We start from the raw sequence: 26,889 nt of genomic DNA, 5'->3' as shown, positions 1-26,889 counted from the left end.
ATCCAATTTTTTGGTATTTAATCTAAAAACTATTAATTATAGTCTTTTAACATGTAATAGATTTTAAGTTGTCTCACAAAACACATTTATGTTAAATTTGATAATAAATTGAGCATTTAATGAATAGTAGTTGTTCTCACCATTTCAGGGATTTCGCGATCTTCTAAGAACTTGTCCTTCGTTGCGCGCTGCCTCGTCTCAGCAAAACTTGGGTCAACCACTAAAACACTTTGACCACCGAGTGTAGTAAACTTATGGTCACTTTTTCTTGAGTCAGTCGTCATACACACTTCATAATTATAGCAGTGTGGAAGAGTTCCAGTAGCTCCAGTGTCTGCGTAATGCGATGGATAATACGGAATAACCGGAAGATGTGACTGATACAAGCGAGACTGTCTCCATCTGTAAATTTTTACTGATATTATGACAACAACGCAGGTAATAAACAGGAAAGAAACAGCTGCCAGTGCCAGAACTAAATAAAAAGTCAGGTTGTCATATTGATTAATGTGACCGGAGTTCGTAAATTCTGAGATCACCGGAAAGCTGTCGGCAACTGCCACATTAATGGTGACCACAGCTGAGCGTGAGGGCTGTCCGTTGTCCTCCACAACAACAGTGAGTTTTTGTTTGACAGCATCTTTATCAGTCACTTGTCGCACAGTTCTTATTTCTCCATTCTGTAAACCCACTTCAAACAGCGCTCTGTCTGTAGCTTTCTGTAGTTTATAGGAGAGCCAGGCATTTTGTCCAGAGTCCACATCAACAGCCACCACTTTGGTGACGAGATAACCAACATCTGCAGAACGAGGCACAATCTCAGTCACCACAGAACCACCAGTGTGTACAGGATACAGAATCTGAGGAGCGTTGTCATTCTGATCTTGTAATATAATATCTAAAGTCACATTTGTGCTGAGAGGTGGAGAGCCTCCATCTTGTGCTTTCACAATAACCTGAATACTTTTTATATGCTCGTAGTCAAAAGCGCGCAATGCGTGTACCACTCCACTGTCAGCATATATTGATATTAAAGATGAAACAGGAGCTCCACCCACTGTAGTCTCATTTAGAAGATACGAGATTCTAGCATTCTGGTTCCAGTCATCGTCTTGAGCACTAAACGTGAATATGGACACACCGGGTTGATTATTTTCAGTTAAATATGTTGTGAAAACACTTTTTTGGAACTTAGGAGGATTGTCATTAACATCTGATATTTTAAACTCTAATGTTTTCTGACTGGAAAGCGCAGGTGACCCCGAATCTGTAGCCGTGATTGTGATGTTATATTCTGCCACACGTTCACGATCTAAAGCAGCGTCAGTTACTAACGTGTAGTAATGTCGTAATGAGGACTGAAGTTTAAATGGCATATTTCGACCAACTGTACAGCTAACCTGACCATTTTCTCCTGAATCCAGATCTTTAACATTGAGGATAGCCACGGTGGTTCCAAGAGGTGCGTCCTCACTCACTGTGCTTGAAAATGACATAACGCTAACAACCGGTGCATTATCATTTACATCAATCAGTTCAACAATTACTTTAGCAGTCTCCTAAACCTCCCTGGTCCTTTGCTTCGATATCAAATTCATATTTATTATTTTTTTCGTAATCAAGCGCCCCATTTAAAATTACGACACCTGTGCTTTCATTTATCTTAAAAATCTCATCAATTATTTTCGAATTTGCAAAGCTATAAGAAACTAATTGATTTACTCCATTGTCTGCATCACTAGCATTAACAACAGTTATATACGTTCCCTCGGGCGCATTTTCTGCTATTATAGCTCTGTAAACCGACTGGTTGAAAACAGGAGCGTTGTCATTTACATCGAGTACAGTTACCTCGATTTTAACATTACCAGATCTTTGCGGATTTCCTCCATCGACGGCTGTGACGACGAGAGAAATTCGTGAATATTTCTCTCTGTCTAGAGGCTTCTGAAGAACCATTTCAGCATATTTTACACCACTTGGCCGTGTATGCTGTTTTAATATAAAATTATCATTGGGTGACACTATATAGTTTTGGATACCGTTCACGCCTACATCAGAATCATGTGCGCTACCCAGTAGAAAACGAGTTCCTGGTGTTACCGATTCACTTATTTCAACAGTGGCGGCCGGCCAATAGAGGGCGCTAGGGCGCCGCCCCCCTTAAGCCACAAAAAAAAAAATTAAAACAATTAAAACAAAAATAGTAATAATAATGAGAAAAACATCAGTATGTCAATATTTGTGTGTTTTAAATATGGAATGCACCCAGTAATACATGTAAAATATGATACAAAATCATATTTGCAACATTTCCTCTGCCTGTCTGACCGCTTCATCAGCTCTGGGGCGATAGAGAAAGCGCCCCAAGGAGGCGGGTCTATGTAGCAGTTAAGCCAATTGCTAATTTAAGATATGAATGTATGACATAAAATTTAGCCAATCAGCGTTCTTAAATAGAATCCAAGAAGGGCGATCATTTTATCGCCCCAAGCCCTGATAAAATAAGGACTGGGCTCTAGGGGCGCCATTTTTACTAAACGACAATGGCGAGCGCGGACGTTACTCCTCCAAGACCCAACCCTAACTCGGTGAAATCTCTCCTCCAAGATCCGTTTGAGAGGAGAACTTTGTCGGAGAAAGTTCGGGTGAAAGAGCTGGGCCCAGATCAACCTGACCTCTCAATCAAACAGCAGGCTAGCGAAAAAGGGAAGCAGTATATGCGCGGCTTCTCCCGTAGCTTCACACACACACACACACACGTTTCTTTGTATATAGTTGACCTTAGCATAAAAATCATTCAGTTATATATGGTACTCTGAAAAATGTTAATAGTGTGTTTGCTAATATTACTGTATATATGTTTTGTATCAATTAATTGTTGCAGTTCTGGAGCACATTAACAATTAGTTACATTTAGTTTGATCATAAAATACTTTATGCTATTCTTCCAGTCAAAGGTTTGAGTTCAGCCACTTGATATCCATTTCTATATTATACATCCTTTATACAGTGTAAGAATTCCTATAAACTTTATAATAATTTAATGTTATTGTCCACTTTCCACTCTGTCCTGACAGCATGCATATTGTGTTGCCTATTTACTACCAATGGCACCAACAGCCTTTCCAAAAGATGTTACTTATATGTAGAAATAGTCAATTGTTTACAAGTTCAGTTTAAATGCAAATAAAAGGCTTGTGTTTGTGCATCATGATGTTTATGTTTTTGTGTACGAATGCCTCAACTTTTTAATATTGGCATTAAATAATTACTGACTATTTCACTGAGCACTGCTGTCCTGCAGTTTGTGTTAAATTTTATTGCGATGGTTACGGAAACAAAAAAGTATGGCACAGCCCCACCGAGAATATTTTTCACCAGCCGCCACTGTATTTCAATAATTATTTGTTCTTTAGTAAATGCTGGCGAGTGATCGTTTACATCCAGTATTTCAACCGTAACATGATGTAGTTCCATGGGATTGTCAAGTATTATTTCAAAGGTGAAGCTGCACGGAGTGGTTTCAGCGCAAATCTGCTCTCGGTCAATTCTCTCATTTACAACCAAAGTCCCTTTGTCTGTTTTTAGCTCTGCGTATTGAGTGTTGTCGCCAGATACGATACGAGCCCGACCCGAGCGCAGTCTTTGCACATCCAAACCAAAATCATGAGCTATATTCCCGATAAGAAATCCTTTCTTCATCTCCTCTGGAATGGAGTAACGTATTTGTGAACTAATGTCTGAGATATAACAAAAAGCCATAACGAATAAGACCCTCCAAACGAAAACATGATTCAAAGGTTGTCTTCGCAATTGCTTAGCAATAAGCATCGTGCATGCAGTTTTCGCAATCATTTTAAAAAGATCCGATTAATGGCCCCCAAAGACGTGCAACAATCGAAGCATTCACACAGTAATCCAGTTCATCTGCCGCTTGTCGGTAAAATTAAGGTTTTCCTATCGGCACTATCTTTCAATCTCTCCACCACAATTGCACGACCAGCACTGCTTCTCTTAGCGGGCGGTGGCAAATCATGAGATCATAGGGTACAAATGTCTGCAAGCCAACAGCGGCCCTTGCAGTTAAGATGAATGAACAGCAAACATTTGAGCAGATCATGAGCTTATGCTTATAAACTTTGTAAATTATCGATTTAAAGGATCAAATAACATCGTTCTGTTTCATCTCATCCTAAACGGCCAGTTATGTTTTGAAGATTGGACTTCGTACAACGGGCAATTTAATTCCCCTCTTATTATTCAGTATATATTTAGGTATATATTTCAGTATAATTCAGGTTTTTAAAATGTTTATGTGTCGTTGGCATAGCCTTAAAGTTCATTCTGTTTAATTTTAGCTTCAAATAAAGCCAGCAATTTGGATTTTCAATATAAAACACATTTAAATTGTTTCACATGTGTGGTCAATATTACATCAATATTTTAATTAGATTTTCTGGTCTTACCATTTCGGGCAAACTAGGGTCGTCCAAGCAGTTGATGTCTTTCATTGCGTGATGCATAGTTTCTGTAAAACTGGGGTCCATCACCACAACATTCTGACCGCCAAGCGTAGAAAACGTACAGTCCCTTTTCCTCGAGTCAGTAGTCATGCACACTTCATAATTATATCCGTGTGGAAGAGTTCCGGTAATTCCTGTGTCTGTGTAATTTGGTGGGTAGTATGGAATAACAGGCAGATTTGTTTGATAGAAGATGCGTGATTTTCTCCATTTGTAGATTTTTATTGATATTATGACAACTACGCAAGTAATAAACAGGAAAGAGACAGCAGCCAGCGCAAGAACTAAATAAAAAGTCAGATTCACATCATATTCTTGGATATGTCCAGAGTCCATAAATTCTGAAAGCACTTCAGGAAAATGATCAGCAACTGCGACATTAATAGTTACCACAGCTGAGCGTGAGGGCTGTCCGTTGTCCTCCACAACAACAGTGAGTTTTTGTTTGACAGCATCTTTATCAGTCACTTGTCGCACAGTTCTTATTTCTCCATTCTGTAAATCCACTACAAACAGCGCTCTGTCTGTAGCTTTCTGTAGTTTATAGGAGAGCCAGGCATTTTGTCCTGAGTCCACATCAACAGCCACCACTTTGGTGACGAGATAACCAACATCTGCAGAACGAGGCACAATCTCAGCCACCACAGAACCACCAGTTTGTACAGGATACAGAACCTGAGGAGCGTTGTCATTCTGATCCTGAACATTTATGTTTATCGTTACCTCAGAGCTTAAGGGTGGGGAACCTCCATCTCGAGCTGTCACGTTAAAAGCGAAAGATTTCAACTGTTCAAAGTCAAAAGATTTGACTGCGTGAATAGCGCCAGTTTCTGAATTTACTGATACGAAAGAGTCTAGCCGCTCCCCGTGCATGTCTACATCCTTTAGAAAATATGCCAATTGTGCATTGGGACCTGAATCCGCGTCAAGTGCTTTAACAGTCAGAATAGGTAAACCAGGAGAGTTATTTTCGTGAATGAATGTTTTATATTCCTCCGAATCAAATTTAGGCGTGTTGTCATTGACATCGGAAATTTTCAGAGTAACAGTTTTGTTAGCGTGCCGTTGTGGCGTTCCTTGGTCTAATGCCTGGATCGATATGTTATATTCAGCTAGACTTTCTCGATCAAGCATGTCATCAGTAACCAAGCTGTAATAGTCAGAGAGAGATGATTCAATCTTAAATGGGATGTTTTGATTGATTGAGCACTCAACAACACCATTTCTAGCCGAATCGGCATCTTCTACGTTTATGACAGCTATAGTCGTTCCTATAGGGGAATTTTCAGGAATTGTGTTTGAAAGGGACATTAGTTGTATGGTTGGAGAATTATCATTTTCATCAATAACATCTATAACAATTTTGCAAGTATCAGAGAGACCTCCTTTGTCCCTTGCATTAACGTTTAGTTGATAACTGTTTTGAGATTCATAATCTAAATTGGCAAGAAGCGTGATCTGACCGGAATCTGAGTTTATCTCAAAAAGCTCCTTTGCTTCATTACTTGCAAGGGCGAAGGAATATGAAACGTGACCGTTTACTCCTTCGTCAGCATCAATAGCGCTAACAATACCTATGACAGCACCAGGACGAGCATATTCACTGACTTCACTTTTAAAAACAGACTGTTTACACACGGGTGCATTATCATTAGCATCCAGTACATTAACATAAATTCTTACTGTGCCCGATTTCTGAGGTGAGCCGCCATCAGTTGCAACTACAATAAGTCTAATCTGATTTAGTTCTTCCCGATCCAGCGCTCGCTGTAAAACCATTTCAATGTATTTGCTTCCATCATTCTGGCTATGCACATTCAGTTTAAACCTATCACTTGGATGTAATTTATAGCTCTGTATACCATTTAGGCCTACATCTTTATCTATAGCACTATCCAAGGGGAAGCGAGCTCCCACGACTGCGTTTTCAGCTATACTTATATTAACACATTCTTTCGGAAATAACGGTGCATTGTCGTTGATATCTTGCAACTCAACGGTGACCCGATGTAACTGAATGGGGTTTTCAACGATAAGATCGAAGCTAAAGCTGCATGGCGTTGTTTGCTTACAGAGCTCCTCGCGATCAATCCTTTCTCTAATAACTAGAGTTTCTTTGTCTCGGCTCAGGTCAACATACTGTCTACCGCCCTTTGTTACAACGCGAGCTTTTCCAGATATCAGTCTACTTATCTCAATCCCCAAGTCCTTGGCGATGTTGCAAACAAATGATCCTTCTGGCATTTCCTCGGGTATAGAATATCGCGCATTGCAAAAGACGACGTCCACTCGAAAGAAGCAGAGAATAAAAAACACAATCTGCCATTTTAAACGTGTGCTAACCATCCAAGGGTTGTGTAAACTGCTGGACAAGCTAAAAAAATCCATCGTTATAAATCGTGTCGTCAAACCAAGTAAAACATCAAAATACACAATTGGGTCCTTTCAGTACAAATAAAAGGCTTCATCTGACCAACCTACAAACATCAGACAAATTACTCGCCGAAGACTCTTCAGCTGTTATTCAACAGCGGCACTTAGAGTTATAGAGTTGCAAATACAAGCCCAGTACTCCTGGTATATATATAACACTAACAATAGAATACTACTACAGTACAACCATTTAACTACTAAAAAAATAAAAGAAGCGATTTATATGTGAGACACAGGCAGTTTAATCAGTTACGGGACATAAGGGGACACCGCACATCATTTCAGCACCATCGGAATGAACAGCGCCCGATGGATGCAATACAGGAACACAATGACAAAAAACCTCTGTCAGCACTTGCCAGGTATAAGCCACATTTATAAATGACTACAGCCAGGTACAATATGCGATAATAGTAATTCAACGTGTTACAGTGAACATTTAAAGATTTGCGAAAAATAAAAATTATTTAAAAAAATACAAAAACTAAAAAGTTAGGAAAAACACATACAACTGTACTATTAATCACAGACCAAATCCCTTGAAATACTATAGAGACACACAAATATTTTTTTCCCTTTACAATACTTTGGATTCCTGTAAATCATCTAAATTACTGTTGTTCTAATCAGGATTGTCCAAAAGTCTTCATCCATAATTAAGAATTTAGGAAGTAAGATTATGTCTTACCTGTAGAGGAACATCCAGCGTTGTCACAGAGAAGGGCATGGAAAGACAAAAGTGAGATTTAAAATGTTAGGACGGTTTATGTGTAGTGTAAGCATTTTAAGAAGACCGCTTATCTGCAAATTATGGTTACTTAGAAGAAAAACAACATGTTTCATACGATTGGTCAAACTATGCTTTTGAATTTACATACCTTAAAACAACTTATGTAGGTTATTAAAATAGATAGAATTAAAACAATTCACACAGGTCATTGTGTTCAAACATTTACATCCCCATTGCTGTTAATTTACAATATAAATCCCTCAATTGTCTAAGATACAAAAAAACTAGATCTTAACATTATGTAGCCACTGTGCAGAGAATGCAGTTCAGAATAGCGCACTGAAAAAAAAGGACAGTACTCATCATACCCTTAAAAAACACATTTGCACCTAAAGGGTACTAATTTGTACCAAATATCTATATATACTGTATATACAGTGCTTAAAAAATGAAGAGTTTATGTGCGAAAACAGAAAACTTTTATTAATATAGCTTGGAATGCACAATATTGTTTTTTTGATTTTCAGTTTTTGCTAATTAAATCTTTTAATTGAATACACCACCACCCAATGTAAGGTTTGTGGCACAGTTGCCCTATTCTAACACTAAAATAAAATAGAAAATGTATGTTTCTGTAATGGTTAATACACCAGCATGTGTAAACTTCAGCACAGTATCATTTCTAATGCTAAAATATAATTGTTGTTGTTATCCACACATTTTTGCATTCATAATCAGAAAAAATATACTCTGTTTTTATTCATATGCTTAATTTAATTGTAGACCTTAAAGGCGGGTGTTCAATTTCTCTAAGCCATTGTTGATGTTCAAATCACCAAAACAAACACACCCTTACCCCATCTTTCGCTTTCGTCAGTGCTCAGCTCAACAAATTTGAGCATGTCTGTCCTGTGCATTGTGCACCTTACTGCTGATTGGCTACAAGGTTGTTTTGGTACTCGGCCCGACTTTGTCTAAACAAGCGTAATTCAGAAATCAGACACCCCAGCTTAAATAGAAAATAAGTTTAAATGGTGGTCTGTTAATTAAATGCTTGATTAATAAGAAGTTGAATGTGCCGGAGAGATTCCTGAAATAATTTGAGTTTCTCTCTATTAGATCAATAGGCATTCTAATAAGTTTGATAAACACTCTGTATGTTTGGACCTTATTAAAGGGTACAGTCCCAATGAGTTTTCTGAAAGTGCAACTTCACTGCTCAGGATAAACAGGAACATTACAACATGACCAATCATTGATCTTTAAGGAAACACTACATGGTCCGTAAACCTTCTTTTGGAAAACTTTGCAATAAGGTTGTATTTGTTAACATTAATATCTTCATTAACTTACATGAACTCACAGATGAATATAGTTTTTCAGTGTTCGTAGTTCTTATTTTTATTGTTTACTATATTGTAAAATATTATTGCAGATGCTGCATGTGGTATTAACATTTAGATATACAGTACATTTAGTCATTTAGCAGACGCTTTTACATTGGGTAATGACATCACAGCATCATGTAAATGTCACAAGGAGTTACAAGTTAGGAAGAGTGTTGGTGACTATTTATGACATTTTATGTAGTGGTACTACATTAATACACCACAAAAACAAGAATGATCAGCTACAAATTCTCTCAAACACAAGCATGTATGCACCTTGTAACATTTATTTTAATGACTTGAAGTAAAAGGGATAGTTCACCCATTAAATGAAAATTCTATCAACATTTACTCACCCTCAGATTGTTCCAAATCTGAATACATTTCTTTGTTCTGCGAAACACAAATGAAGATAATCGGAACAAGGTCAGTAACCAAACACATCTTATCGCCCATTGACTCAAAGTATTATTATTTCTTCCCCTACTATGGCGGTAAATTGGGGATGAGATCTATTTGGTAACTGATATTCTTCCAGATATCTTCCATTTTGTTTAGCAGAACAGAGAAATGTAAACAGGTTTGTAACAATCTGAGGGTGAGTAAATGATAACAGAATTTACATTTATTGGGTGAACTATCACTTTAAATATATCAGAAAGCCACAACACAATGACACTGAATATTTCTGAATAACAGCAAACAAATATTTATTTAAATATGCTTGCTAAAAGTTATAAATGTTCTTGTCACACATTACAAAACTCAAGATTTACTCCACATTACCCACACAAACACACACACACATTAACAGACCATTACACTCTCTCACAAAGACACAAGCAAATAAAGGCCTGGAGCTAAAACATGCCTCTTTGTAAGATACACTTTAGTCAAAAAGAGTGTTCATATTTCCAAGAGAGAGTTTAATGCAATGCTTTTCACAGAACATGTTAACTAATTGAGTTCTGCCTTTCTGACCTTTTCTAAAAACATGAAAAAAATACTAGCATGGTAGGGCCAAACAATACATGATGAAAGATTTTGTAGAAGTGCAAGCATTTTATGAATTTATATTAAAAAGAAATTAATAATTTACCAGGGTGGGGTAATTGGGTTTTTGTCCTTCCTCGTCACTATATGTGTTGGTTGTATTTATGGAACTGAACATATTTTGAGAAGGAACTGGGTTTTCATTGTAAGACGAGACGAACTTGAAGTCGCTGGTGCGTGAGCCTGTGGTTAAATATGTGTCATATTTATAAGCGCTGTGGAGAGTTCCTGCTCCATCCACCTCTGCATAGTGGGGAGGCAGATAGGCACTGGGGACTGCAACTGCTCCATCAAACAACAGTCTGGGCTTTCGCCTGCGACAAACCTTAACGGCCACAACCAGAATAATAAAAGTAATAAAAAATGTGGAAACTGACACAAGTGCAATAATTAAGTATGATGTTAATTGTGCATTATTCTCTTCAAACACTGTGTCCTTAAGGTCTGGAACTTCTGCAAGATTATCTGAAATAAGTAAATGAAGAGTGCAGGTTGTAGACAGAGGTGGTTTTCCATTATCCTTCAATGAAATGATGAGATTCTGCTTCATGTCGTCAGATTCCAAAATATCTCGTTGTGTTCTGATCTCTCCGCTGTGAAGACCGATACTGAAAAGTCCCGGATCAGTAGATTTCATGATCTGATAGGAGAGCCATGCGTTCTGTCCAGAATCACCATCCACAGCGATCACCTTTGACACCAGAGAACCTGAGAGAGTCGTTTTAGGAATAATCTCAGTCATTGAAGATTTACCGTCTGGAACAGGGTATAATATCTGTGGAGAGTTATCATTCTCATCTGTTATGAAGACTTTCACAGTCACATCACTGCTGAGCCGTGGAGAGCCATTATCTCTGGCAACGACCTGGACTGTAAAGTTTCTGAACTGCTCATAGTCAAATGATCTTACAGCATGAATCACCCCAGTATCTCCATTGATAGATAAATATGAAGACACAGGAATGCCATTGACTTCACTGGGTAGCAGAGAGTAAAGTACAGTGCCATTTTGCCTCCAGTCTGAATCTGTTGCCCTTACAGAACAAATAGATGTGCCAGGTTTGCTGTTCTCAGTCACGTAAGTGCTGTATAATTGGTCCACAAATACAGGGGGGTTGTCATTGATATCAGAAACTGATATATATATGGTTGTGAACGATGACAATGCCGGTGTGCCCCCATCAGTCGCCGTCACAGTTATGTTATATTGGCTTTCAAGCTCACGATCAAGAGGACCTGTTGTCACTATTGAATAATAATTTTTGATAGATGGGTTTAGCTTAAAAGGAACATTTTCCTGAATAGCACATACGACCTTCTTATTATCCCCTGTGTCTTTATCCTGAATATTAATAATAGCTACTTCAGTTCCGGGCTCAGCATTCTCTGGTATTTGGTTTTCTGTTGACTTCAAATGTATTACAGGAGTATTGTCATTAAGATCAATTATGTCTATATCAACTTTAGCATTAGAGGCCAAGCCAGAACCATCCTTGGCCTGAATACGTATTTCATAGTGGTTTTTATCTTCGTAGTCTATTAGTCCGATGACTTTAATTTCCCCACTCGAATTATTGATAGAAAAGAGCCTGGATGCCTTGTCTGAAATTCTGTTAAATTCATACACAACATTTCCGTTTACTCCTTCATCAGCATCTAAAGCGCTTACTGTTACCACCACGGTATTCAAGGGTGAATTTTCCAAAATGCTGGCTTTATAAACAGGCTGAGTAAATATGGGGACATTATCATTCGCATCCAGAACAATTACATGAATGACAACTGTACCAGATCTAACAGGAGTTCCGCCATCGATTGCGACAAGTACCAAATCCATATTTTTCTTTTGCTCCCGATCTAGTTCTTTTTGTAATACCAGTTGGCAATATTTTCCTCCATCTGAATTTGAATGAACTGCTAAAGAAAAGTGTTCGTTTTCCTCAAGTGAATAATTTTGAATACCATTACGGCCCTCATCCGCATCGTGCGCCTCTTCCAATGGGAAACGTGTTCCGGTGCCAAGGTATTCCCCAATTTCAAGTTTGATCAGATTATTAGGAAAGCGCGGCGTGTTGTCATTTACATCTTCTATTTTCACTGAAATCCGATGCAGCTCTAAAGGATTTTCCAAGACTAGATCATATTTCAAAGTGCACGATGATTTCGAACCGCATAACTCCTCTCGATCAATCCGATCCGCCACAAAGAATTCTCCTTTCTGCGGGTTAATCTCACAAAAACGGTTTCCATTTTCATCCGTGTCTAATCGAGCTGTGCGAAACAAAAGCCCGTCCATTTTAAGACCGAGATCCCTGGCTATATTTCCTATGACAGATCCTTGTTTCATCTCCTCTGGTATGGAATAGCTTAAATCTCCACTGCTTTTGTGCACAAACAGCACAATGAAAGCCATACATGTCGACCAAGAAAGGCATCCGAACGTGAATGCCATTATTGGTGCGAATAATATTAAATTTCCCCTTCAACAACCGCTGGGATGTTTACATCGATCCACAGACCGTACAATGATGTGTATAAACGAGGTGTCTCGTTTAAAGCAACATAAAATGGGGGGGGGGGGGTGAAGTCTACTGCATCCTTAGTCAATAGCGACCCTATGAGTTAAAGAATTGCATTACACTTTATTACGATTTGACTTCTATTGCAGTCTATTTTGATTCAGCAACCAATTCGAACAGATAATTATTTATTTTCGCACGATGACATACAATATATGCAACAATATATTACACTTAAAACAGAAGAATGTACTGTTTTACTTACAATTTAGAATTTCTGTTTTTTTATTTTTTATTCAAAATTGTATTGCCCCTCGTTCAAGGTTATAAATGCTTTGCTGTTCTATATGCTTATAAATAAGGATAGTTCATCCATTTACCTTTCGCACAATTTCAGATTTTCAGATTTAGATTGACTTTTACTCTTTATACGTACTCTTCGTTATTTATTTTTCATGTGTTCTTTTACGAAAATCTACTATTATTTATTTTATATAGCCTACGATTTTGATACAATAACCCAAATTAATATTTATTTTAGCAAACCATACTATATAAATAAACAATAAAATTTTCGTAAGGGTTAACAGCATATACTCTCACCGCGTTTTTCACCTATAGGAATTTTCGAGATGCATCATTTTAATTCGTTTTGTTTATTTGTATTAGTTAAAAAGGTTTAAGCTGGTCATTATTTCCTTAAAATTTAACAATATGTCAATATTGCAGCTAAGAAAATATATAATTGTCTTACCTCGTTCGTCTCTTCTGTGTTGATTAGAGTAACAGGTGTCCCAACATAATCGCATTCGTTTGATTTTAGATTGTCACCAGCTGGAATTGTGTTTTCATTGTAAGATCTTATGAATTTAAAGTCACTGGTGCGCGAGCCCGTTGTTAGATATGCGTCGTAATTGTAAGTGCTACGGAGAGTCCCTGCACAATCCACGTCTGCATAGTTAGGAGGCAGATAAGCGCTTGGTATAGCGACTGCACCATCGAACAACAGTCTGGGCTTTCTCCTGCGACAAACCTTCACAGCCAGGATTATTACAATAAATGTCAAGAAAAAGGTGGACACGGACACTAATGCAATGATCAAGTATAACGTTAATTTAGAGTCACCCTCCTCATAAGCCATATCTTTAAGTTCTGGAACTTCAGAAAGGTTGTCAGAAATTAGTAAATATACAGCGCAGGTTGTAGAGAGAGATGGTTGTCCGTTATCCTTCACTGAAATTATGAGATTCTGCTTCATATTATTAGATTCAGAAATGTCTCGTTGTGTTCTAATCTCTCCACTATGTTTACCAATGAGGAAAAGTCCCGGATCAGTAGATTTTACGATCTGATAGGAGAGCCATGCGTTCTGTCCAGAATCACCATCCACAGCGATAACCTTTGACACCAGAGAACCTGAGAGAGTCGTTTTAGGAATAATTTCAGTCATTGAAGATTTTCCATCTGGAACAGGGTATAATATCTGTGGAGGGTTATCATTCTCGTCTGTTATAAAGACTTTCAGAGTCACGTTACTGCTGAGAGGAGGGGATCCGTTATCTCTGGCAACAACTTGTATTGTGAACTTTTTGAACTGCTCATAATCAAACGATCTGACGGCATGAATCAACCCTGTATCTCCATTGATAGATAAATATGAAGACACTGGTATGCCCTTGACTTCACTGGGTACCAGAGAGTAAAGTACGGTGCCATTTTGCCTCCAGTCTGGGTCATTTGCACTGACAGAACAAACAGATGTGCCTGGTTTGTTGTTTTCTGTCACATAAGCACTGTAGGACTGCTGATCAAAGACAGGTGCATTGTCATTCACATCAGAGACAGATAAATGAATTGTAATGGAGGTGGATAATGGTGGAGATCCCCCATCAGTTGCTGTGACAGTAATGTTGTAATCAGATTCTTTCTCTCGATCTAAAGCGTTTGTAGTCACTAGAGAGAAATAATTCTTAATAGATGGGTTTAGTTTAAAAGGAACATTTGGCTGAACAGAGCAACGAATCTGCCGATTTTCTCCAGAATCTTTATCTTGAACATTAATGATACCCACCTCAGTACCTGGCATTGAATTCTCAGGAATTGGGTTATTCAATGATTTCAAAATGATTCTGGGTGGGTTGTCATTAACGTCACTTATATCTATGATCATTTTAGCTGTTGATGATAATCCAGATGCATCTTGAGCGTGAATCCCCATTTCATATTCTCTTTCATTTTCGTAATCAATCTCTCCGATCACCATAATCTGTCCTGTTGTCTTGTCAATAGAAAATGTTTTTGCAGTCATATCTGATATTCTACTGAATTCATACGACACTTCTCCGTTCGGACCTTCATCGGCATCTGTAGCACTCACTGTGATTATTGATGTACCAGGTGGTGTATTTTCAGGCAGAGTAACCTTATAAACAGACTGAATGAATACTGGCACATTATCATTAGCATCTAGAACAGTAATGTGTATGACAGCAGTACCAGATCTCTGTGGAGTACCACCATCGGTTGCTGTAAGAATCATATTTATCTCCTTCTGTTGTTCACGATCCAATTCTTTTTCAAGTACGAGTTCAGCGTATTTTCCTCCGTCTGCAGAATCACGAACACTTAAAGAAAAATGTTCATTTTTCTGTATTGAGTAGCTCTTCACGGCGTTATGTCCAATATCAGAATCATGTGCCTCAAGTAAACGGAATCGCTGTCCCTTATCTGCTGATTCTCTGATTTCAAAATTAATGCGCTCATTGGGGAAACGAGGTGCATTGTCATTTATATCCTGAATTTCCAGTAAAATGCGATGCACTTCAAGAGGATTTTCTAGCACAAGCTCATAACTGAGAATGCAGGAAAATCGAGAGCTCCTCCCGGTCTACAGTCTCTACCACGAATAAATCACCAGAATTTAGATTAATATCACAATACCGTTTTCTGTTATCCTCTGTGTCTATACGAGCCTTTCGATCGGATAATTGTTTTACATTAATTCCGAGATCCTTGGCCACATTTCCGATCACATACTGGCGCTTCATTTCTTCTGGTACATTGTAGCTCAAATCTGCACAAAAGATTTTCAGTGGAAACACAAGAAGAGCCACCAAACACGCACGGAAAGGAATTTTGAGTCCGTTTTCCATATTTGTAGAGTTGATATTAAATTAGTGTTTATTTTCCGCACGATAACTCTTAAACGCATGCTGTCATTTTTTCCGGCGTCGACAGACGACTACTCCATTTTGTGCCGGGTGAATTTTAACAGGCAGAGCTGCTGTTGCATATATTATATGTAGGAGGAGAGATGCATCACTCGGCACTGTTGGTGAGTAGCGACACTCTGAGTATTTTCTGTTCATTGCATTATTTTAAATTTACGCATTTGGCAGATGCTTTTATCAAAGCGACGTGCAATGCATCATCCTAATGCAATTTATACATAGGTATGTGCAATCCACTGGGGTCGAACTGACAACCTTCCGTTGTTAACGCAAAGCTCTTACCACTGAAAAACAGGAAAGCTTGTATGCATTCTATACGAAAAACCTATCGGAATAACAAGTCTAACTACAAAAAGTATTACTACTTTCAAACCGGATTTTAAACGTCATGTACTTTAAACTGATTTTGGAAAGTAATTGAAAATATTTCTTATGTGCTCAAGTTAAAAGTCTGCTGTCCGCGTCTTTGGTGCTGAAACTGGTTGACTTCGCCTAAATAATAAACGAAAAACAGCTTAATTACTCTTTTTACAAAAAATATTTGAAAGGGAAACTTTTTATTTATTCTTCGAACAATCATTACAAATTTTTATAAGTGAGAGTTGATTTAAAGATATCCCCAAAAAAATAGTTAATTTGTGTTTATAAGTGAAAGTTAATTAAAAAATTGTGCTAAAAATGTATTTAACTTTTGAAAGTGAGCGAAAACGGATACGCTACTTTAAATGCGGCTTAGAAGAGCAATGGATAATCTGATAATGACTGTTAAAGTGCCCAATAGCTCATCAACAAAAACAATAAAGATAATAATAAAATAAATCGTTTAAATCTCTCTTTATATTCCAAAACTGATGACATTGTTCTTTTCTGTTTTATCGGTAATGCAAAAAATATATGCAAGTTGCATTAAATGATAAGATCATAATATTTAGGTAAAAATTATTCGTTTAGATGTAAAGATTTTTCCTAAGAATATAAATGTATTTAGAATACCTGCAATGAAATCCGCACATAAAGGTAATGTAAGTGATGCTGATAATACACAGTTTTTAAAGATCGTAAACTGTGACTCTTTATATTGTAAAAAAGGTTCTCTTTTGATTGTTGACTTTAATGTAATATACTGTATGTAATAATATTATACCTTCGGTATTACAAGTTTTTTTAATACTTTATATTAGGAAAATAAGATTTCATGATTTATTGTAATACAGAGTCCACATGAATCATCTTACCTCATCGTCGTCCTCTGTAACGTCTAATGATATCATGTTTGGGTCGAAATATCTATTTTGTTCCTGTTTCAGAGTGCCTCCAGCTGCAAGCGTGCTGTCATTATAGGATCTAACGAATTTAAAGTCACTGGTGCGCGAGCCCGTTGTGAGATACGCGTCATAATTGTAAGTGCTGCGGAGAGTTCCTGCTCCATCCACCTCTGCATAGTTAGGAGGGAGATATGCGCCGGGGACTGCTACAGCTCCATCGAACAACAGTCTGGGCTTTCTCCTGCGACAAACCTTCAAGGCCAGAATCAGTGTAATGAAGGTCAGGAAAAAGGTGGACACAGACACTAATGCAATGATCAAGTATGACGTTAATTTGGAGTTGCTCTCCTCATAAGTCATATCTTTAAGTTCTGGAACTTCAGAAAGGTTGTCGGAAATTAGTAAATATACAGTGCAGGTTGAGGAGAGAGATGGTCGTCCGTTATCCATCACTGAAATGATGACATTCTGCTTCATATTGTCAGATTCAGAAATGTCTCGTTGTGTTTTGATCTCTCCACTATGGAGACCAATGCTGAAAAGTCCCGGATTAGTAGTTTTCACAATCTGATAGGAGAGCCATGCGTTCTGTCCAGAATCACCATCCACAGCGATCACCTTTGACACCAGAGAACCTGAGAGAGTCGTTTTAGGAATAATCTCAGTCATTGAAGATTTTCCGTCTGGGACAGGGTATAATATCTGTGGAGAGTTATCATTCTCATCTGTTATGAAGACTTTCACACTCACATTGCTGCTGAGTGGAGGGGATCCGTTATCTCTGGCAACAACTTGGATAGTAAAGTTTCTGAACTGTTCATAGTCAAATGATCTTATAGCCTGAATCGCTCCGGTCTCTCCATTCATTGATATAAATGAGGACACTGGAACACCATTGACCTCACTGTACACCAGAGAGTAAACTACAGTTCCGTTCTGTCTCCAGTCTGGGTCATTTGCACTGACAGAACAAACAGATGTGCCCGGTTTGTTGTTTTCAGTCACATAAGCACTATAGGACTGCTGCTCAAAGACAGGTGGATTGTCATTCACATCAGAGACAGTTAAATGAATTGTCATGGAGGTGGATAATGGTGGAGATCCCCCATCAGTTGCTGTGACAGTAATGTTGTAATCAGATTCTTTCTCTCGATCTAAAGCATCTGTAGTCACTAGAGAGAAATAATTCTTAATAGATGGGTTTAGTTTGAAAGGAACATTTTGCTGAATAGCGCAACGAATCTGCCAATTTTCTCCTGAATCTTTGTCTTGAACATTAATGATACCCACCTCAGTACCTGACATTGCATTCTCAGGAATCGGGTTATTCAACGATTTCAGAATGATTCTAGGTGGGTTGTCATTCACGTCCCTTATATCTATGATCACTTTAGCGGTTGATGATAATCCAGATGCGTCTTTTGCTTGAATTCCCATTTCATAATTGTGTTCTTCCTCGTAATCAATTTCTCCGATTACCACAATTTGTCCATTTGTTTTATCAATAGAAAATAATTTTGCAGCTTTATCTGACATTCTGCTGAATTCATATGATACTTCTCCGTTTGGACCTTCATCGGCATCTGTCGCACTCACTGTGATTATTGATGTACCGGGTGGTGCATTTTCAGGCAGAGTAACCTTATAAACAGACCGACTGAATACTGGCACATTATCATTAGCATCTAGAACAGTAATGTGTATGACAGCAGTACCAGATCTCTGTGGAGTACCACCATCAGTTGCCGTGAGTATCATGTCTATCTCCTTCTGTTGTTCACGATCCAGTTCCTTTTGTAGTACGAGTTCAGCGAATTTTCCCCCATCTGCAGTATCATGTACAGTTAAAGCAAAATGTTCATTTTTCTGTAGTGTGTAGCTCTTCACTGCGTTATGTCCAATATCAGAATCATGTGCCTCGTCCAAACGGAATCGCTGTCCTTTATCTGCTGATTCTGTGATTTCAAAGATAATGCGCTCGTTTGGAAATCTTGGTGCGTTGTCATTTACATCCTGAATTTGTAAAATTATACGATGCACTTCAAGGGGATTTTCTAGAACAAGCTCATAACTGCGAATGCAGGAAATGCGAGAACCACAAAGCTCCTCCCGGTTTATTGTATCCGCCACGATTAAATCCCCAGTTTTTATATTAACATCACAATATCGTTTGCTGTTATCCTCTGTGTCTATGCGAGCCTTTCGAGCGGACAATTGTTTTACATCAAGCCTCAGATCCTTTGCTACATTTCCGATCACATACTGGCGCTTCATTTCTTCTGGAACATTGTAGTTCAGATCTGCACAATTGATTCTCAGAGGAAACACAAAGAGAGTAACAAAACACGTATAAAAAGTAATTGAAAATCCCTTTTCCATATTTGGATAATTGATGTTGCCTATGGTTTATTTGCCCAAAAGAATCTCGTAAATCATGGTATTCCAAAATAAATCCAGCGTCGACGGACGATTACTCCATTTTGTGCCGGGTGATTTCTAACAGACTGACTGAGCTGCTGTTGCATGCATTAAATGTAGGAGGAGAGACGCATCACTCTGCACTCTGGGTGAATAGCGACACTCCGAGTATTTTCTTCTCATTGCATCGTGTATTTTACGAAGAAACGAAATGGATAAAGCAATGGTAATGGCAGAGTATAAGGCCAACTATTCCGTAAGTGTATTACTGTGAAATTGTAATCTACTTTAACATGAATAACATTGAAAAGGAATATAAAAATAATAGGCCTATTTCTTAAAGGCCAAAGTGAAAGATCTATAGAGGCACTGTCCGTGTTTGTGGTACTGAAACCAGCTGACTTCGCATAAATAAGATACGAAACAAAATTTCCAGTTTGAAATAAATAAAAATATTGGCAAACGAAAGAGAACTGCGTTTTTCGTTTAGTCGAGCTATAAGTTCTTTTTTATCAAAAAACTGATTCCATTTATTGATCTCAAATATACCGTTACTGTCAAAATAGTGCTAAAACTTAATTTTACGTTTGGATATGACCTATAAGAAATACGTTACTTTACAAACGGCTTAGAACAGCATTTGACAGTCTGTTACTGAGGATAGGGCTCAATTATTCATTAACAAAGGCCAGAACGGAAACAAAAGAGAAAAAAGAAAAATTTAAAAAAGTAAAACTATTTCAAATATTGCAAAATCACAACATTGTATAATGTTTTATTGGTAACGTAAATTGTGTGCGAGTAGAAACAAATTATGAGATCAACTGTACCGTAAATCACAAATCTCTGTTTTATATTCGTTTTCAATAGGCTACTGCAATAAGGGTTATTCGGTTCACAGCAATAAAATCAGGACGATAACATAAGTATAACACTTTACCATAAGGCTTGTGGATAAACTGTGACACTGTGAGTTCCTCATTGTTTGCTAACTTTAATGTTAGATATGCCATAATATTCTAACTGCCGGTTATTAAAAAAGCATTCGTAGTTAAAAGAAGCTATGAGTTGTTGTAAAAAGAAGAGTTAATAGTTTCTTACCTCGCCGTCATCTTCTGTAACGTCTAATGATATTATTTTTGCGTCAAAATGTCTATTGTGTTCCGGTTTCAGAGTTCCTTCAGCTGGAAGTGTGTTGTCATTGTACGATGTAACGAATTTAAAGTCACTGGTGCGCGAGCCCGTTGTTAGATAAGCGTCGTAATTGTAAGAGCTGCAGAGAGTTCCTGCTCCATCCACCTCTGCATAGTTGGGAGGCAGATAGGCACTGGGCACTGCGACTGCCCCATCAAAAAACAGTCTGGGCTTTCTCCGGCGACAAACCTTCAGGGCCACAATCAGTATAATAAATGTCAGGAAAAAGGTAGACACGGACACTAATGCAATGATCAAGTATGATGTTAATTTGGAGTCACCCTCCTCATAAGCCATATCTTTAAGGTCTGGAACTTCAGAAAGGTTGTCAGAAATTATTAAATTTACAGCACATGTTGTAGAAAGAGATGATTGTCCGTTATCCTTCACTGAAATAATAATGTTCTGCTTCATATTGTCAGATTCAGAAATGTCTCGTTGTGTTCTGATCTCTCCACTATGGAGACCAATGCGAAAAAGTCCTGGATCGGTAGATTTCACGATCTGATAGGAGAGCCATGCGTTCTGTCCAGAATCACCATCCACAGCGATAACCTTTGACACCAGAGAACCTGAGAGAGTCGTTTTAGGAATAATCTCAGTCATTGAAGATTTTCCGTCTGGAACAGGGTATAATATCTGTGGAGAGTTATCATTCTCATCTGTTATGAAAACTTTCACAGTCACATCACTGCTGAGCGGTGGAGAGCCATTATCTCTGGCAACAACCTGGACTGTAAAGTTTCTGAACTGTTCATAGTCAAATGATCTTACAGCATGAATCACTCCTGTATCTCCATTAATCGATATAAATGAGGACACTGGAACACCATTGACCTCACTGGACACCAGAGAGTAAACTACAGTTCCGTTCTGTCTCCAGTCTGGGTCATTTGCACTTACAGAACAAACAGATGTGCCCGGTTTGTTGTTTTCAGTCACATAAGCACTATAGGACTGCTGCTCAAAGACAGGTGGATTGTCATTCACATCAGAGACAGATAAATGAATTGTAATGGAGGTGGATAATGGTGGAGATCCCCCATCAGTTGCTGTGACAGTTATGTTGTAATCAGATTCTTTCTCTCGATCTAAAGTGTTTGTAGTCACTAGAGAGAAATCATTTTTAACAGATGGGTTTAGTTTAAAAGGAACATTTGGCTGAACAGAGCAACGAATCTGCCGATTTTCTCCTGAATCTTTGTCTTGAACATTAATGATAGCCACCTCAGTACCTGGCATTGAATTCTCAGGAATCGGGTTATTCAGAGATTTCACAATGATTCTGGGGGGGTTGTCATTAACGTCACTTATCTCTATTATGACTTTAGCTGTCGATGACAATCCAGATGCATCTTGAGCGTGAATTCCCATCTCATATTTCTTTTCGTTTTCGTAATCAATTTCTCCAGTCACCACAATTTGTCCACTTATCTTATCAATAGAAAATAGTTTTGCAGCTTTATCTGATATTTTACTGAATTCATATGATACTTCTCCGTTTGGACCTTCATCGGCATCTGTCGCACTCACTGTAATTACTGATGTACCCGGTGGTGTATTTTCAGGCAGAGTGACCTTATAAACAGACTGACTGAATACTGGCACATTATCATTAGCATCTAGAACAGTAATGTGTATAACAGCAGTACCAGATCTCTGTGGAGTACCACCATCGGTTGCTGTAAGGATCATATTTATCTCCTTCTGTTGTTCACGATCAAGTTCTTTTTCTAGAACGAGTTCAGCGTATTTTCCTCCATCCGCATTATCATGTAGGGTTAAAATAAAATTGTCGTTTTTCTGTATTGAGTAGCTCTTCACGGCGTTATGTCCAATGTCTGAATCATGTGCCTCGTACAAACGGAATCGCTGTCCTTTAACTGCTGATTCTCTGATTTCCAAATTGATACGGTCGTTTGGAAATCTTGGTGCGTTGTCATTTATATCCTGAATTTGCAGTAAAATGCGATGCACTTCAAGAGGATTCTCTAGTACAAGCTCATAACTGAGTAAGCAGGGAATTTGAGAGCTACAAAGCTCCTCCCGGTCTATAGTCTCTACCACGATTAAATCACCAGAATTTAGATTAATATCACAATACCGTTTGCTGTTATCCTCTGTGTCTATACGAGCCTTTCGAACGGATAATTGTTTAGCATCAATACCGAGATCCTTGGCTACATTACCAATCACGTACTGGCGCTTCATTTCTTCTGGAACAGCGTAACTCAGATTACAATAGATTCTCAAAGGAAAGACAAGGAGAGCAACGAAACACCCACAAAAATTAAGTAAAAATCCGTGTTCCATATTTGAATCGTTGATGTTGGCCTATGCTTTATTTATCCAAAAGGAATTCTTGACGCATTTCAATATTTTTTCCAGCATCGACGAACGACTACTCCATTTTGTTCCGGGTTATACTAACAGACAGAACTGCTGTTGCGTATATTAAATGTAGAAGGGGAGACGCATTATTCTGCACTCTTGGTAAATAGTGACACTTTGAGTATGATTTGTTCATTGCAACATTCGTGTATTTGACTACAAGAAAAAAAACACGAGAGGAATAATGCAATTTAACAGAAGTATTACTATTTTCAAACTGGAATATTTAAAAAAGCGATCTTCTTTCAAATAACTGATATTGGAACTGTGTAAAAAAGCATCACCCAGGTAAAGTAAAGACGTCTGCACAGGCGCTGTCCTCGTTTATGGTGCTGAAACCGACTGAATTTGCATAGACAATGTACTAAAAAATTTAACTTCTAATTTTTTTAAAATCATCTTAATAAACAACAGAAATGATTGACGCCCCGTTAATCGACCGAATATTTACAAACGGCATAAAACAACAATGTATGATATGAGACTGTCGATGAGCTATTGATTATAAATCAAAGACATAAAGGAAGCCAACAGGACAAAAGAATAAGTAAACCTCTGAATGTTTTCTTAAACTGCTAAATGCAGCATTATATATTGTTTTATTGGCATGGTAAAATAGTCAAAAATTTTAAATTCGTTTTTAACAATGCAATACATTATTGTAGGCTCCCTGCAATAAAAGGGGAAGAAAAATGATAAATTCATAGCCTTAAAGCTTATGGTTAAAATCATATCGTGAGAGGTTTACATTGATTGCCAACTTTAATATATGCCACAATACTCTAACTGGTGTTATTTCTTTCCAAAAACTTTACACAAAAGTTAGATGAAGCTACGCAGATTATTGGGTTAAAAAATTATCTACAAGAGCGAATTAACTCTTACCTCACTGTCATCTTCTGTAAGGTCTAATGTTAATATGTTGGGATCAAACTGTCTGTTGCGTTCCTGTTTCAGAGTTCCTTCAGCTGGAAGTGTGTTGTCATTATACGATCTGACAAACTTAAAGTCACTGGTGCGCGAGCCCGTTGTTAGATAAGCGTCGTAATTGTAAGAGCTGCAGAGAGTTCCTGCTCCATCCACCTCTGCATAGTTGGGAGGCAGATAGGCACTGGGCACTGCGACTGCCCCATCAAAAAACAGTCTGGGCTTTCTCCGGCGACAAACCTTCAGGGCCACAATCAGTGTAATAAATGTCAGGAAAAAGGTAGACACGGACACTAATGCAATGATCAAGTATGATGTTAATTTGGAGTCACCCTCCTCATAAGCCATATCTTTAAGTTCTGGAACTTCAGAAAGGTTGTCAGAAATTATTAAATTTACAGCACATGTTGTAGAAAGAGATGATTGTCCGTTATCCTTCACTGAAATAATAATGTTCTGCTTCATATTGTCAGATTCAGAAATGTCTCGTTGTGTTCTGATCTCTCCACTATGGAGACCAATGCGAAAAAGTCCTGGATCGGTAGATTTCACGATCTGATAGGAGAGCCATGCGTTCTGTCCAGAATCACCATCCACAGCGATCACCTTTGACACCAGAGAACCTGAGAGAGTCGTTTTAGGAATAATCTCAGTCATTGAAGATTTTCCGTCTGGAACAGGGTATAATATCTGTGGAGAGTTATCATTCTCATCTGTTATGAAAACTTTCACAGTCACATCACTGCTGAGCGGTGGAGAGCCATTATCTCTGGCAACAACCTGGACTGTAAAGTTTCTGAACTGTTCATAGTCAAATGATCTTACAGCATGAATCACTCCTGTATCTCCATTAACAGATATAAATGAGGACACTGGAACACCATTTACTTCACTGGAAACCAGAGAGTAAACTACAGTTCCGTTCTGTCTCCAGTCTGGGTCATTTGCACTTACAGAACAAACAGATGTGCCCGGTTTGTTGTTTTCAGTCACATAAGCACTATAGGACTGCTGCTCAAAGACAGGTGGATTGTCATTCACATCAGAGACAGATAAATGAATTGTAATGGAGGTGGATAATGGTGGAGATCCCCCATCAGTTGCTGTGACAGTAATGTTGTAATCAGATTCTTTTTCTCGATCTAAAGCGTTTGTAGTCACTAGAGAGAAATAGTTCTTAATAGATGGGTTTAGTTTGAAAGGAACATTTTGTTGAATAGCGCAACGAATCTGCCGATTTTCTCCAGAATCTTTGTCTTGGACATTAATGATACCCACCTCAGTCCCTGGCATTGCATTCTCAGGAATCGGGTTATTCAACGATTTCAGAATGATTCTGGGTGGGTTGTCATTCACGTCACTTATATCTATGATCACTTTAGCGGTTGATGATAATCCAGATGCGTCTTTTGCTTGAATTCCCATTTCATAATAGTGTTCTTCCTCGTAATCAATTTCTCCGATTACCATAATTTGTCCATTTGTTTTATCAATAGAAAATAATTTTGCAGCTTTATCTGACATTCTGCTGAATTCATACGACACTTCTCCGTTTGGACCTTCATCGGCATCTGTCGCACTCACTGTGATTACTGGTGTACCGGCTGGTGCATTTTCAGGCAGAGTAACTTTATAAACAGACTGACTGAATACTGGCACATTATCATTAGCATCTAGAACAGTAATGTGTATGACAGCAGTACCAGATCTCTGTGGAGTACCACCATCAGTTGCCGTGAGTATCATGTCTATCTCCTTTTGTTGTTCACGATCCAGTTCCTTTTGTAGTACGAGCTCAGCGAATTTTCCCCCATCTGCAGTATCATGTACAGTTAAAGCAAAATGTTCATTTTTCTGTAGTGTGTAGCTCTTCACTGCGTTATGTCCAATATCAGAATCATGTGCCTCGTCCAAACGGAATCGCTGTCCTTTATCTGCTGATTCTCTGATTTCGAAGTTAATGCGCTCGTTTGGAAATCTTGGTGCATTGTCATTTACATCCTGAATTTGTAAAATTATACGATGCACTTCAAGAGGATTTTCTAGAACAAGCTCATAACTGCGAATGCAGGAAATGCGAGAACCACAAAGCTCCTCCCGGTTTATTGTATCCGCCACGATTAAATCCCCAGTTTTTATATTAACATCACAATATCGTTTGCTGTTATCCTCTGTGTCTATGCGAGCCTTTCGAGCGGACAATTGTTTTACATCAAGCCTCAGATCCTTTGCTACATTTCCGATCACATAGTGGCGCTTCATTTCTTCTGGAACATTGTAGTTCAGATCTGCACAATTGATTCTCAGAGGAAACACAAAGAGAGTAACAAAACACGTATAAAAAGTAATTGAAAATCCCTTTTCCATATTTGGATAATTGATGTTGCCTATGGTTTATTTGCCCAAAAGAATCTCGTAAATCATGGTATTCCAAAATAAATCCAGCGTCGACGGACGATTACTCCATTTTGTGCCGGGTGATTTCTAACAGACTGACTGAGCTGCTGTTGCATGCATTAAATGTAGGAGGAGAGACGCATCACTCTGCACTCTGGGTGAATAGCGACACTCCGAGTATTTTCTGCTCATTGCATCGTGTATTTTACGAAGAAACGAAATGGATAAAGCAATGGTAATGGCAGAGTATAAGGCCAACTATTCCGTAAGTGTATTACTGTGAAATTGTAATCTACTTTAACATGAATAACATTGAAAAGGAATATAAAAATATTAGGCCTATTTCTTAAAGGCCAAAGTGAAAGATCTATAGAGGCACTGTCCGTGTTTGTGGTACTGAAACCAGCTGACTTCGCAT

The 26,889-nt window shown here is 38.2% G+C and overlaps 3 protein-coding genes and 1 pseudogene across 7 annotated transcripts in view; all 4 read right to left on the bottom strand.

Moving 5' to 3' along the window:
- LOC306889427 (protocadherin gamma-C5-like) overlaps positions 1-19,571 on the bottom strand; it is a gene marked incomplete at its 5' end in the record, with an annotated part of 109,381 nt that extends 89,810 nt beyond the window's left edge. The window contains one exon of one of the 3 annotated variants that reach the window (XM_079448329.1): positions 17,115-19,571. In XM_079448329.1, coding sequence (XP_079304455.1) covers positions 17,115-19,523 — 2,409 coding nt within the window. Of the gene's footprint in view, positions 1-4,469; positions 7,040-17,114 lie in introns of those variants that run through there. The other 2 variants (XM_079448339.1, XM_079448340.1) reach the window with 2 other exon arrangements.
- Positions 117-3,765, bottom strand: LOC306889974 (protocadherin gamma-A6-like; annotated as a pseudogene). Its single transcript has 2 exons — positions 3,392-3,765; positions 117-2,110 (listed from the first exon to the last, which is right to left on the bottom strand). The product of its transcript is annotated as a protocadherin gamma-A6-like (transcript).
- Positions 7,323-26,569, bottom strand: LOC306889431 (protocadherin beta-7-like). Of its 2 annotated transcripts, none has more exons than XM_079448358.1 (2): positions 24,033-26,562; positions 7,323-7,647 (listed from the first exon to the last, which is right to left on the bottom strand). In XM_079448358.1, the coding sequence occupies exons 1-2, from the start codon at positions 26,439-26,441 to the stop codon at positions 7,624-7,626; spliced, it is 2,433 nt and encodes an 810-aa protein (XP_079304484.1). In that variant the 5' UTR covers positions 26,442-26,562; the 3' UTR covers positions 7,323-7,623. The 2 variants fall into 2 exon arrangements, with proteins under 2 accessions (XP_079304484.1, XP_079304485.1); XM_079448359.1 differs by lacking the exon at positions 7,323-7,647 and adding an exon at positions 23,717-23,817 and having other exon boundaries at positions 24,033-26,569.
- LOC306889973 (protocadherin beta-15-like) lies at positions 20,649-23,069 on the bottom strand (the record flags this gene model as incomplete). The annotated part of the gene is made up of 1 exon (XM_079449385.1): positions 20,649-23,069. One exon carries the CDS (start codon positions 23,067-23,069, stop codon positions 20,649-20,651), a length of 2,421 nt encoding a protein of 806 aa, XP_079305511.1.
- Positions 26,570-26,889: the final 320 nt, after the last annotated feature.

Source organism: Barbatula barbatula, assembly GCF_947034865.1.
Source record: "Barbatula barbatula genome assembly, chromosome: 24".
NCBI lineage: Eukaryota > Metazoa > Chordata > Actinopteri > Cypriniformes > Nemacheilidae > Barbatula > Barbatula barbatula.
Note: the sequence above shows the minus strand (reverse complement) of the source record. Positions and strands in the feature narration are given on the sequence as shown.